The sequence below is a fragment of the Phocoena phocoena genome, chromosome 9 (assembly GCF_963924675.1).
Source record: "Phocoena phocoena chromosome 9, mPhoPho1.1, whole genome shotgun sequence".
Classification (NCBI taxonomy): Eukaryota; Metazoa; Chordata; class Mammalia; order Artiodactyla; family Phocoenidae; genus Phocoena; species Phocoena phocoena.
The window spans coordinates 30,633,767-30,647,229 of record NC_089227.1 but is presented as its reverse complement, the minus strand read 5'-3'; the positions used below and the strand labels follow the sequence as shown (position 1 = coordinate 30,647,229).

The following is a 13,463-nucleotide window of genomic DNA, read 5'->3' as shown; positions in this document are numbered from 1 at the left end:
TAAGAATGATTCCAGGCACTGCATTGGTGGCGCCGTGGTTAAGAATCTGCCTGCCAATGCAGGGGACACGGTTTCGAGCCCTGATCCGGGAAGATCCCACATACCACACAGCAACTAAGCCCGTGCACCACAACTACTGAGCCTGTGCTCTAGAGCCTGCGCGCCACAACTACTGAGCCCATGTGACACAACTACTGAAGCCCGCGAGCCTAGAGCCCATGCTCCGCAACAAGAGGAGCCACCGCAATGAGAAGCCCACACACTGCAACGAAGAGCAGCCCCACTCGCTGCAACTAGAGAAAGCCCGCGTGCAACAACGAAGACCCAACGTGGCCACAAGTAAATAAATAAATAATTTTAAAAAGAATGCTTCCAGTAATTCTGAAACCCAAGTATGTTTAAACTCATTAGCTCATAGTTACACAAAAACTCATTGATTCAAAAACAAAAACAACTCATTGGTTACCCTTGTAGGATGCCAAGGCACCCAATATTTATAAGGTAGTAAATAAGTGGAAAGAGTCAAGTATTTTTCCTATCTCTTTTACACAAACTGTACTTCAGTAGAGTAATTCAATAGCCTGCAAGGACAAGTTCCTCTTTACAAACGCATTCTGACTAATACATGAAGAAATTGTAGAATTAGAGTATTACCATCCTGCAGCCACACGATAATGAACGTAAGCAATGATCAATGGCATTTCATAACCCAAAGACAGGCATTATGTACCTCCTGATATAAGAATACATCACCACCTATTACTTTGTCTTGTGCAAACAAACCAAAAGTGAACTTGAGTCTAATCCAAGTCCCATAAGGGTCAGAGGAACATGGTAAGTCACCACACATGGATGTAGTTCAGCAAAGTAAGAATGTGGAACATTCTGCGGAATAAACCAACTTCAACAAATACACTACACCCTCCCCCCTACCCCAAAAAAAAAGACATACCTATTGATTAAATGTCTTGAAAAATATCTTATTTGGATCCTGACTCAAATCGTTTTTCTTAAAAAGATAATCAAGGAAATATGAATGATTAGATTTGATATGTGAGAGTTACTATTCATTTAATACATTTATTTTTTAAAGAGACTGTTATGGGTTGAACTGTGTCTTCCCCAAAATTCACAGAACGGAGTCTTAATTCCTAGTACCACAGCTCGACTGTATTTGGAGACAGGGTCTTTACAGAGGTAGTCAAGGTCATTAGGGTGGTCCCTAATCCAGTAGAGTTGGTGTCCTTATAAAAAAGAGAAATTTGGACAGAGACACACACAGCAACAACACCACGTGAAGGGTGGATTTACACTGTCGCAAACCAAGGAACTACCCAAAGAGAGAGAGGTCTCAAACAAATCCTTCTCTCACAGCCCTCAGCAGGAACCAAATGTGCTGACATCTTGATATCAGACTTCTAGCCTCCAGAACTATGAGATTAAAAGTTTGTTGTTTAAGCCACCCAGTTTGTGATGTTTTGTTCAGCAGCCCTAGCAAACTAATTTGGAGACATTTAACTTCTAACTTCTAGGGATGCATTCAGTATTTACTGAATTAAGTGACGTGATGTCTAGGATGTACTTTATGTACAGTAGTCTGGGAAAGGATGAAGAGGTTAGAGTTATTAACAAGAAAAGAGACTGGCTATATATTGATAATGGTTGAAACTGAGTGTCATTATATTAGCCTTTCTTTTTGTTTATGTCTGATATTTTTCATAATAAAAAGTTTAAATAAAGGGCATAGAGATCTTTGAGATGACCATCCCAGAAGAACTATGAAGCACAGGACACAAGTCCAGGCATTGAGTGCAAGGGCATGGTAAACACGGGGAGAGAGCAGATCAGGAGCAGAAATACGTGCCTCGTACACCACTCACCTAGGGGTCACAGGGAAACACCGGTATTCCCCAAACCCCTTGCACCAGCTCATCTCTCATGAAGCAAAGCCTGGCCCATCCCAGAGCAACGATGCATGAAGAACTCTACCACCCTCGGTTCTCTAAATGGAACAGTTTACCAATAACTTCCCCAAATAAGCTGTCTAAGCCCATTCATCACTCATAACCACATATTTCCTCCAGACCTAGGGAGGATCCAGTTTCTATTGGGTTCACTGTCCAGCCTTCAGGGGCATGGTGAAAGCAAATAAATGATGATAATTTTAAGAAATAGAAACTTACCTTTCAGGGGAAGTGTTCTGTTTGAGTAACCTGATTAAGAGCAGAAACTCTACCACTTTCCAGCTGCATGACCCTGGGCAAGTTACTTCACCTCTCTGACCTCAGCTGCCTCATCTGTAAAATGGGGACATGGGACTGTGGTGAAGATTAAAACAAGTTAATTCAGCACCCGGCACATTAGTGCTCAGTAAGAGTCAGCTGTTTATAGGCCAGTGCTCAGAGTCAGGCCATGGAGAAGAAAGATCACCTATCAGTGTCAACGGTCTCATACTTGTTGTATAAGTTCCTTCAAAATTACTTGACAGAGATCAACTACTTCTAACAACTGTTCATACTCAAATTCACTGAAGCCATGGTGAATTTCAAACAGTCCAACAAAACCTCTTCTTTCGGATTCCTGGACCCAGTTCCAAAGTGTGGAGGGGTGGTGTTCCCACACCACCAATAAACAACTCTTAGATATTAGATGCACGTCTCACAATCCAACTCATTTCTGACACTGTCTACTTGGAGATAGAACCTGATTCCACAGGTTAAGGGTTCAGTCCCGTGAGACTGCCCTCCACCCTTCAGAAGCCAAATGCAAGCCCAGGCTGTCACGTGTACTTCAGACCAAACAACTACAGACAGGAGGTTCCAACAAGCCCTCCCTGGGTCTGATTAATTTACTAGAGCAGCTCAAAGAGCTCACAGAAACATTTTACTTACTGGATCACCAGAATATAGATTAGGAACAGCCGGATGGAAGAGGTGCCTAGGGCAAGGTGTGAGGGAAGGGTGTGCAGCTGCCATGCTCTCTGGAGCGCACCATTCACTCCACACTTTACCACTTTCCCCACATGTTCACCAACTAGGAAGCTCTCTAAATCCAGTCCTTTGGGGTTTTTATGAGGCTTCATTACACAGGTATGACTGATTAATCATTCGCATTGGCAACTAATTCAACCTCCAGCACGCTCTCCCGTCCCCGGAGGTAGGGGTGGGTGACAGCACACTGTGACTCAAAGTTCTAACCCTCTAATCACCTGGTCAGTAGCTCTTACCCTTAAGCGGTTTCCAAAAGTCATATCATTAACTTAACGAAAGACACCTTCATCATTCTCACCACTTATGAAATTCCAAGGGTTTTAAGGAGCTCTGGGTCAGAAACGGACCAAGGGCAAATATATATTTTTATTATAAACCACAATATCACACCTGCACCCAAGGGATTCCCTCGGGGCCAAAGAGGGAACCAGCAGGCAAGGTTCTATGCCACCTTTGAATAACTCTAACTTTATCTATATTCACATACCAGGTTTCTGCCATACCATCTCCTCCAAAGAAAAGAGAGAACTTTGAAAATCACCAACCCAGAACAGTGTTTTTCTGCTACTACATTACGACTCCAAGATGTCTGCTGCAAAAGGCAACCTTTAAGGGACTTCCCTGGTGAGGCAGTGGTTAAGAATCCGCCTGCCTGGGGCTTCCCTGGTGGCGCAGTGGTTGAGAGTCTGCCTGCTGGTGCAGGGGACACGGGTTTGTGCCCCGGTCCGGGAAGATCCCACATGCCGTGGAGCAGCTGGGTCCATGAGCCATGGCCGCTGAGCCTGCGCGTCCGGAGCCTGTGCTCCGCAACGGGAGAGGCCACAGCAGTGAGAGGCCTGCGTACCGCAAAAAAAAAAAAAAAGAATCCGCCTGCCAATGCAGGGGACACGGGTTCGAGCCCTGGTCCGAGAAGATCCCACGGACCGCAGGGCAACTAAGCCCATGTGCCACAACTACTGAGCCCGCGTGCCTAGAGCCCATGCTCTGCAACAAGAGAAGCCACGGAAACGAGAAGCCCGTGCACGGCAACAAAGAGTAGCCCCTGCTCGCCGCAACTAGAGAAAGCCTGCACTCAGCAGCGAAGACCCAGTGCAGCCAAAAATAAATAAATAAAATTAAGTTTAAAAAAGTTAAGTACCAGCCTCATCTCACAAGGTGTCCTATTACAGTGTATTTTTCATTACAGTCTGAAACACAGGCATCCCTCTAAAGCTTTAGCCCTTCTGCCAGAGAGTGGATGTAACTCGCGTGAGTGTAATTTACAGGGAAGTTCAGCCTCATCCCACTACATCTTACCACTCATGCCACACTCCCCACCCCCAAACTTCAGAGAAAAAACTTCTTTTCATGGGGCTTCCCTGGTGGTGCAGTGGTTGAGAGTCTGCCTGCCGATGCAGGGGACACGGGTTCGTGCCCCGGTCCGGGAAGATCCCACATGCCGCGGAGCAACTGAACCCGTGAGCCATGGCCACTGAGCCTGCGCGTCTGGAGCCTGTGCTCCGCAACGGGAGAGGCCACAATAGTGAGAGGCCCGCAAAAAAAAAAAACAAAACAAAAACTTCTTTTCATCATGAAAGAAGCCAAGGCTTTCTAACATTCCTTATGCCCTAGAAGTCAACTTTCTCCAAACTGGTTACTAGGGGGTGGGTTCAAACTAACAAGCCAAAGTGTTTCAATAAAGAAAGTGTTCTGTTAGGGCAATCCTATGGCCCAACAGAAAAAGCCTTTTAAGATTTCCTACAAGATCTACTTACTTCCAAAAATTGCCTCAAGCTTACACAGAACAACCAAAAAGAACTTTGAAAGAGAAATCATTAAGATAACTCTGCTGAGGAAAAAAAGCAAAGAATATTTTACATCGCAATGTTCGACTTGTAGTTTTGGGCTTTCATTTTCAGCATACTGGTTACTTGCTTTCCATGTCAAGAACCAGAGACCAACCCCCTGGTATGTCAGAAGCCTGGATGCAATTCGAGGATGCTTTAGTTATGAAGAGCCCCCCTTTACTGCCCTATGTTTAGGCCAGGAGACAGCTTCCACTTCCTTTACTCAATCACACCAGACAACACATGTGGCAGAAAAATGGATCTTACAGTGTGGAAACCTCTTCAGAGTTCCTTCCCAAGATATTCATCTTCTCACCTCAATTAAGTCCAGGAAAAATCTGATATCCAAGCCTTGAGGTAAAGCCAACAGACATTCTGCATTTTCCAACAAGTTGTAATTTTAAATTATGCATTCCCCGTAAGTATTTGTCAGATCATATATTCAAAATTTTGCCTCAGAAAATACAGTCACTCCAGGCATGGGCAGTCAGGGCCTTATGATGCAAACCACAAACTCAGTAGCTCAGTCTGTTTTGCCAGACACTAACCTCTGTGGAAGCATCATTCTACTTTCATTCAATACCTGACCCCCAAATGAGAAACTAACTTGCCCTTTACTCTAGACCCTTCATTTACATAATTAATGGGCGTTACGTTTCCCTTCCGGGAGGGTATTCCCTTTTAACATTTTATGAGTACTAATAACTGATTGGAGAGTAGTATTAAGATGATAAGATTAGGAAAAACTCTCTCTGAGAAGTCCTTTCCTAAGGCCTTGGCAATTTATTTTTTAAATGAAGAAAGATACCCCTTAAATTCAGAAAATGGGGCCAATTTAAGACACTGAGTCAGGCAAAAGAAAAAGGATTCTTCTCAAAGGTGTTTAAAGTCAAGTGTTCTGGGGCTCTATCCCTTCTTCACCTCTTTGGTGTTTGCCCAAGGTGTTCCCTCAAACCCTTATCACACACGTTTACATCCCTTAGGGCATCTGAGGATGCAGATCTGTCCAACATTAGGACTACTTGTAGAGGAGCCCTTCCAGTTCTGGTCACACCACAGATCTATTCTTCCAGTACCTCAGGCAAGAGGGTTGGAGAGGGAGTAGAAACAGTTTCTTCTATTTCCCTTCTACATTCCACCTATTTGGGGGAAAAAACAAACCTACCTAATTCTCCAGCAGCAGGTCCTTCCAAAAGTTAGTTTCCCCATATCTTTATCTGCCAAAACACTTAAGCAGTGAAACATTTAGCCAGTCCAGAACACTTGAGTGCACTTTACCATCAACCAAAACTAATGGGCTAGAAATCATTTAAGCCCCACATGACACACAAAGCGTGCATGACGTGGTATTCCAAGAACTTGAGAGGAATCCCCGTGTGTCATTCAGCAGGATCTAGTGGTAAAAAGGTAATGTAAATAAGAAATAAAAACATAAAGTATCACAGTGGTATAAAGATAATCAACAATCCAGTTACAGACCTTATAAAACGCCTCTTAGCACTGTTATCTCATGGTGTTTCTGCCATGGTCCCCGATTCTGTCATTTCTTTGATGACCCCACAGAAAATGGCTTAGAAGAGCACTGGCAGAACAGGGGAGGAACTTTCACTTTTGGGATAGGACTCTGACTGGAAATTAAGCTCTCAGTTCCAAATACACCTTCCAACTCTGTGATGCTGGGACTGGGACTCTACCCTATTATCGCACCTTTGCCAGCCATTCCCTGGTGGTTTCTGCTGACAGAATGCACAAGAGGGGGACTGGAGAGCACGAGTGGAGATGACACATGTTCCTTCCCATTTATCAGCATCATCCTAACAGCCATGGGTTTGGGACTCTAACGGCTCTGGGCATTCCCAGAACCAGCTTCATCACTTCCCTTTTTCCCCCATCCCAGGCACCAGCTACAGCCAGGGAGCATCCTTTGCTCACTCTCAGCTACTCGGAGCTCTTCCTTCAAGCTTCTAGGATCTGATAACCTCACCCTGTTCCCTTGACCCCTTTCCTCCCCACTCAGCCTCAGGGTGGGAGCTGCTATAGTCCTCACTATCTATGGATTCCGTCTTTGCTCATTCAGCCCTCTAGCATCTGTGTAATTCTCCACATTTAATTCCCCCGGTAGAATACCTGTTTTTTTGTGTGTGCTATAGGCTGCATCTGAGTTAAGCACAAGAACTTTAAGTTGGGAGGAAATGAATGTGTTGTTCATACCATGGCTAAAATGTAGGGTGCACTTATATGTACCAAGCATTTTTTAAGGGTTTGAGCATGCATAATCCTATTAACGCCCATAGCAACCCAATCAAGTGGCTGTTATCATCCCCATGTTAGAAAGGAGGAAAATGAGGCTTCGACAATTTTAAAAACTGGTTCAGAGATCCCATATCGAATAAGCAGTGGAGCTGGGATGTAATCCCAAGTCTGATGCCAAAAGCCTCCTGCAAAAAACTCTAAGGCTTTTCTAGATACTCCATGCTGCTCCTAAGGACTGTTTACATGGTTCACAAATAACTCAGTGCAGGTGTATGCTTGCTTTTTTGTTATTCTCATAGGTCTTATTCTGTAACAGTCCCCTTCCCTTTTAATATGCCATCACTTGATTACTAAACAATGTCATCTGTCCCGTGGAATGTCCCATATTCTGGAATTGGCTAGGTGTTTCTTCATGGCATCATTTCATTTGTGCCCCTACCGTCTATATTTCTTATAAACTCAAAGTCAGACTGAAATTGAATCCAGTCAAACCTCTATTTTTTTGACAAGAATTTTTCATCTATGTTGCTATGTATTTCCTATCGCGTCAAATCAGGAGGTACGTAATGTCTGGTCATTACATTTTCAGTGATTCTAAGATTAATTCGTGGATTCAAAGTCTAATTTTTCCATTATAAAGGGAGTCCAGACATATAACTGCAAAATTATCACCTTCTATAAGGCTTTGGCACGAGACAACCAGCAGGCTCAGCGTGTACAAATAAAATGTTACACAAAGTGACTCCTCAAAAAGGAAATAACAGATGGTGGTCATTCAAGCCTTCAAAGAAAGGAAATATCCCAATAGTTCATCCTACTCCTAACAAGCCCTCAATAGTTTTTGTCAATCAGTATTTCAAACCACCCTTTAAACTGTAAAAGGGTCAAAGGTCAAGAGTTTCAAAGTCTAGTTCCACGCCTCTTTAAATTCAGTGTCTGTTCTTACTTAATTCTTTGAACCCTGTGGGCCCGTATTTGCCCATTTGAAAATGGAGATAATGTCACCAACTTCACCTTACCTCAAAGGACTATGGGTAAAATGAAATTTAAAAAAAAAGTTAGATGTGGCAAATAAAGATTTATTCTCATAGATTAAATTTTACCCAGAATGAAGAATGCAATGAACTAAAATCTTGAGAAGCCACCAAAACTAGAATCAACAATGCTCAAGAAGCCACTGCAATCTAAATTTGAAGAGATACTATGAATGAATTATAAGGAAACTACCACTTGCCTATAGCTGATATGCTACTACACTAACAATTCACTTACGTAAAATTGGCTGCCACCATTTGACTCTTTCATTGAAAGCTACATTACACTAGATATAGTTCCCAAGTAGAAAATCATATTTAACACAGCCCATGTTAAAATGAAGGGATTAATTAACATGCACACGCTACTATAAATAAATAACAAGGACCTACTGTAGAGCACAGGGAATTATATTCAATATCTTGTAATAACGCGTAATGGAAAAGAATCTGAAAAAGAATATATGTATATATTGAGTTGGCCAAAAAATTCATTCAGGTTTTCCCATGAGAGGTTATGGAAAAACCAGAATGAACTTTTTGGCCAACCCAATATATATATGTGTATATATATGTATATAAAACTGAATCACTTTGCTGTACACCTGAAACTAACACACTGTAAATCAACTATACTCCAATTAAAAAAAAACACATAAATTAAAAAGGGGATTAAACCAGTAATCTTGATACCATGACACTTGATTCAGGGACTCATCCTCCAAGACACTGAATTTCCTAAACAAATGTTAAACTAAAACAAGAAAATGCATTGAGTTTAATCTAATGTCACTGTTTTTATCTACAAAAGTATACATTATATAACTTGAAAAATATTCAACATAGACCAAAAAACCAAGTCCTACAAAGACTAAATTCAATAACATTGTTCTGAAAATAAATGTGCTGTAAAATATTCTGAGCATAAGTGATTTGTTACCAACTGGGACCTTGGAGAATGAGACCTCAGGCCAGCTTTCCTAAACTCACCACCAAAGAAACCTTTTAACCATTCTTTGCATTTTGATGAAGGTTCTGGTTTAGTGACTCTACAAATGTCATTTTAGAACACTAATGTGAAACACACAAAGCTAGTTACTCTTGATTTTTATATTAAAAATACACAAAAGCTGAGCAGTTTTCCCTGCACCACCCTCTCCAAAGTAGCTTTTAAGAATTTTCAGGTCCATCATCTGGAAGAGTCAACAGACATTTCCTTTTATCTTTTCAACTACTGGGGTCTCAAATTCTCACCATGACATCATCAACATGGTTTGGAAATTGCTGACACAGCCTATTCAATTGTGCTAAAAGGTTTGTGTTTATATACAATTACTACAGTGCCACCCTGTGAGCAAAAGAAAGCATAGTAACATTTTAAAATAAAGCATAAATAGCAGTATTTGCTCTTTAAAACATTGCCAAGGAGGGAACTTCATATTTAAATACAATTAGCAAAACTCATCAGAAAGATCTCAAACAAGATTCTGTGGGATGTGACTGAATGAGCAAGTTTACGCAGTTACCCCAGAACTTATTTCAACTTTAAATATCTCAAAGAGCAGATTGTTTTCAAAGATATAGTATACTCTTACAAAGCAAAGCCCAATGCAAGACACAGACCATAAAAGAGAAGAACCATGTGTGTTCTAGCACATCCATGAGTTGGAAGGAGAAAAACCTTTGGAAAAACTACCAATAGGCTTAGATACTAAAATCTTAGTTTTAAATATAGAAATTCTTACCTCCCACTGTAAATGAGGCGGGATATTTCGTATCTGAAGTTTCCGAATCCTGCAGAAGAATTAAAATGTTTTTTAAAAGAAAAAAAAAAAAGTAAATGCAGAAGATATTAATAGCCAACATGGATGCTTAGAAACTACTTAAAATACTTTATATTAATTACAAACTAATATATAATAAGAAAAGGCAGCCCAAGAAGGAAAAAGGAGACAAGGTTATCACAATATGCATACTGAGACCATTTGGAAATCTAGCATCATTGGATTGTTATGGCTTATTCTAAAAGCCACTAAAATTGGCAGATACATTGTTTGAAAAACATTTCATCTGATGACTATATTCTAAGTTCAAACCCTTTAGCCTCAAAGTAAGCATCCCAGAACACAAACAAAGCCTTAGTCCAGATGTTCTTAATCTGAGATCACAGCCAAGGGGTCCATGGACAGAATTCAAGGAACTTGGATAGCAGGGGTGGGGTATGGGGGAAAATCACATGTTTATTTTCACTATCCCCTAACTGAAATTTAGCACCACCTTCAATTATGGATGTTGGCATCAAACAACAGTAGAATTATATGACTTGTACTTTTGACATTAAAATAAATCAGATATTTTCATATCACTTACGTTGTTGCAGATCTTTAAATATCATGTATAATCACTACTGTGAAAGTTAGCTGTGTTGCTAGAACTTTTCCTTATTATGTTAAGAAACACATGCTACTACAAGCTTTAACATTATTCTAACTTTATTTCAAAATAATTTCCTTTATAATCCCATGTGTTTTATTTTATGCACTTAAAAATACCTTAAGAGGTCCATACTTTTCAGGCTGCCAAAGGAGTCCATGGCACAAAAAAACATTAAAAATCCCCTACCTTAGTTCAAATGCCTACACATATACCTATACATATGGTATGTATATAAAACACAATATGTATTTTATATAATAATAAAATCTATTGTAATATACATCCCTCTTCTTCTATCCCCTCCTCAATACTATCAGAGGGAGGGAGCAGAAGAAGAGAGGGAGGGTGGAAGGAAGGAAGGAAGGAAGGAACATGAATTATGTGAGATTGTACTACGGATACCACATACCAGTCACACTCTTAGAAGGAAAGGAATTTACAGTCAACTAGCTATTTTAAAAAAAGAGAGAGACTAACAATTGGGCATGACATCTCAAGTGAAATAATTTTTTAACTTCTAGAACTATAGTTAATTTCCTTTTCTGGGTCAAACGATCCACTTTTAAGTACCACAGCAAAACACCAGCTGGGACTACATTCACAGCCTACTCCTTTGTCTCTCCCATTCACCCCAAAGCCTTAACAACAAATAAATGCCACAGACACTGCCTATGCCTTATGGAACTCTAAAGAACATATAGATTAACAAACTCTGGTACATCCTGTTTATAATGATAAAATAGACGATGAAGGAAAAATCATTTTTACATTATTTTTATGAGACAGTGAAACAAAGCACAATCACCAAGGGCAATATATCAAAGAGATAGTGACAGAATGACAATTTAAGAAAAAATTTTCAAACACCACATAGTCTTAGAATTTACACGTTATTCTGGGATTTGTTTCAAAAATAACTCATGTGCTAAAAAAAAACTCATGTGCTAATAAGTGTTAAAGCTGCAGGATGTGTACTGTATCTCTGCTTTTGTATAAGTTTTATATTTACCTTAAAAAATATACCCTAATAAAAACATTCCTAAAACATAGATTTCAAATCTGCCATGTATTGCTTTAGGTAGCAGAAAAGTTACTCACACTGTGTAAATACTTACCCTGGGTAACCAAGGAAGTAAGAATTATTTACTATACATTGCAAGTACTAATCTGTCTTAATCAAGCATCTGACACAGTAATAAATTACAGCACAATGTTAAGAAACTAAGTATTCATCTCTACTGGACTCATTTTTCTGGGTGTATATATTACCAAAAAATTTTCCCAAAAGCACACACAGAAGTGTACATAGAGAGTTATGGTCACCAAGCAGGTAATTATTCATTATTAAAACAACAAATACCTACTTCACAGGGTTCCCAAGAACTTCTTTAAATAGGATACTATTTTTTGTACATTAGAAGTAATCCATTAGCCATGTTTTCCCCATTCTTCAAAATGTACATCTGGCACCCATTTACTTATTAGAAGTTCCTCCAGAATAATTATTTCCCTTAAATGGCTGTCCCTTTTCTATTATCTGATTCTCTCGTGTTTCATTTTAGACAAATACCAGGATTATTTTCATACAGTTAGTGTTTTGACATCTAGCAGTGTTCTTTCCCACTTACCCAGTAACTAATCTTAAACTCTGCAGTTTCACCTCTAGCTCCTCTCCCCATGGTCCACTCTTATCACTACAAGAGCCAAAAGGCCCAGCATTAAAAAAGTCCAAGCAAAGGCATGAATTCTCATCTAGTACATAAACACAAACCTCTGACCCAGAAGGTACTTGAGAAAAACGACCCCACTCAGCTGTACTAATCAAGTTGGCTATACACAGTTAAAACACTATCACCTGGACTTCCCTGATGGCGCAGAGGTTAAGAATCCGCCTGCCAATACAGGGGACACGGGTTTGATCCCTGGTCCAGGAAGATCTCACATGCCTCGGAGCAACTAAGCCCATGCACCACAACTCTGAAGCCCGAGCCCCTAGGGCCCTTCTTCCGCAACAAGAGAAGCCACCGCGATGAGAAGCCCGCGCACGACAATGAAGAGTAGCCCCCGCTTGCCACAACTAGAAAAAGCCCGTGCGCAGCAACAAAGACCCAACACAGCCAAAAATAAATTAATTAATTTAAAAAAAACAAAAAAACACTATCACCTGTATTCTTAGCTCCCATCTCCCATCTGAGCTTTTAGAAATAGGTTGGTTATATTTGGGTTTGATGCTAAATAAGAGTCAAGAAAACGGATACTGTTTTCCACTGTGATTACCCACTCATTAAAGTTCAATTTAACTATCAGCAAAGTAAGTTGGTGTTTCACCTCCTCCTAAAACACACTTACGTAGTAACAAGGATCACTCCCTGTAACAACAGGGACTCATTAGGCTGTCTTGTTCACTGTTGCATTCAGAGTCTGGAACAGTGTGTGGCACCTGAGAAGCACTCAATTGATAGTTAAATTAACATTTGTTATAACATATAGAAGGGGAAGAAAACACAAGACTCATGGATCCACCAACCAAAAACTAACATGATTTTATTACAGCTCATGGGGGAGTGAGAAGAACAATAGCTACACTGAAGTTTGAGAACAAAAACAGGAAAATGCCGATTTAATCTCTTGTGCTATTTTAAAAGAAAACTTCCACACAATCTACTTATAAGTTAATCATATAGAATTTAAGGGTTTTCCCCCTGAGAGGGAAAAATGAGGTAAAGTTTAAGCTCTCATTTAACCTTTAAAAAATGCTTACTGTGCCTGAAATAGTTGCAATAAAATTCAGTACTCTTTTTCTTTTGGGCTGCACTGGGTCTTCCTTGCTGTGTGCAGGCTTTCTCTAGCTGCGGCAAGCGGGGGCTACTCTTCATTACGGTGCATGGGCTTCTCATTGCAGTGGCTTCTTTTGTTACAGAGCA

At 40.4% G+C, this 13,463-nt stretch overlaps 1 protein-coding gene across 2 annotated transcripts in view; it reads right to left on the bottom strand.

The window, feature by feature from the left end:
- Positions 1-13,463, bottom strand: part of IGF2BP3 (insulin like growth factor 2 mRNA binding protein 3) — a 137,912-nt gene that overhangs the window by 88,604 nt on the left and 35,845 nt on the right. For both annotated transcript variants that reach the window (XM_065883523.1, XM_065883524.1), the window contains exon 3: positions 9,849-9,897. In XM_065883523.1, coding sequence (XP_065739595.1) covers positions 9,849-9,897 — 49 coding nt within the window. The remainder of the gene's footprint in view (positions 1-9,848; positions 9,898-13,463) is intronic.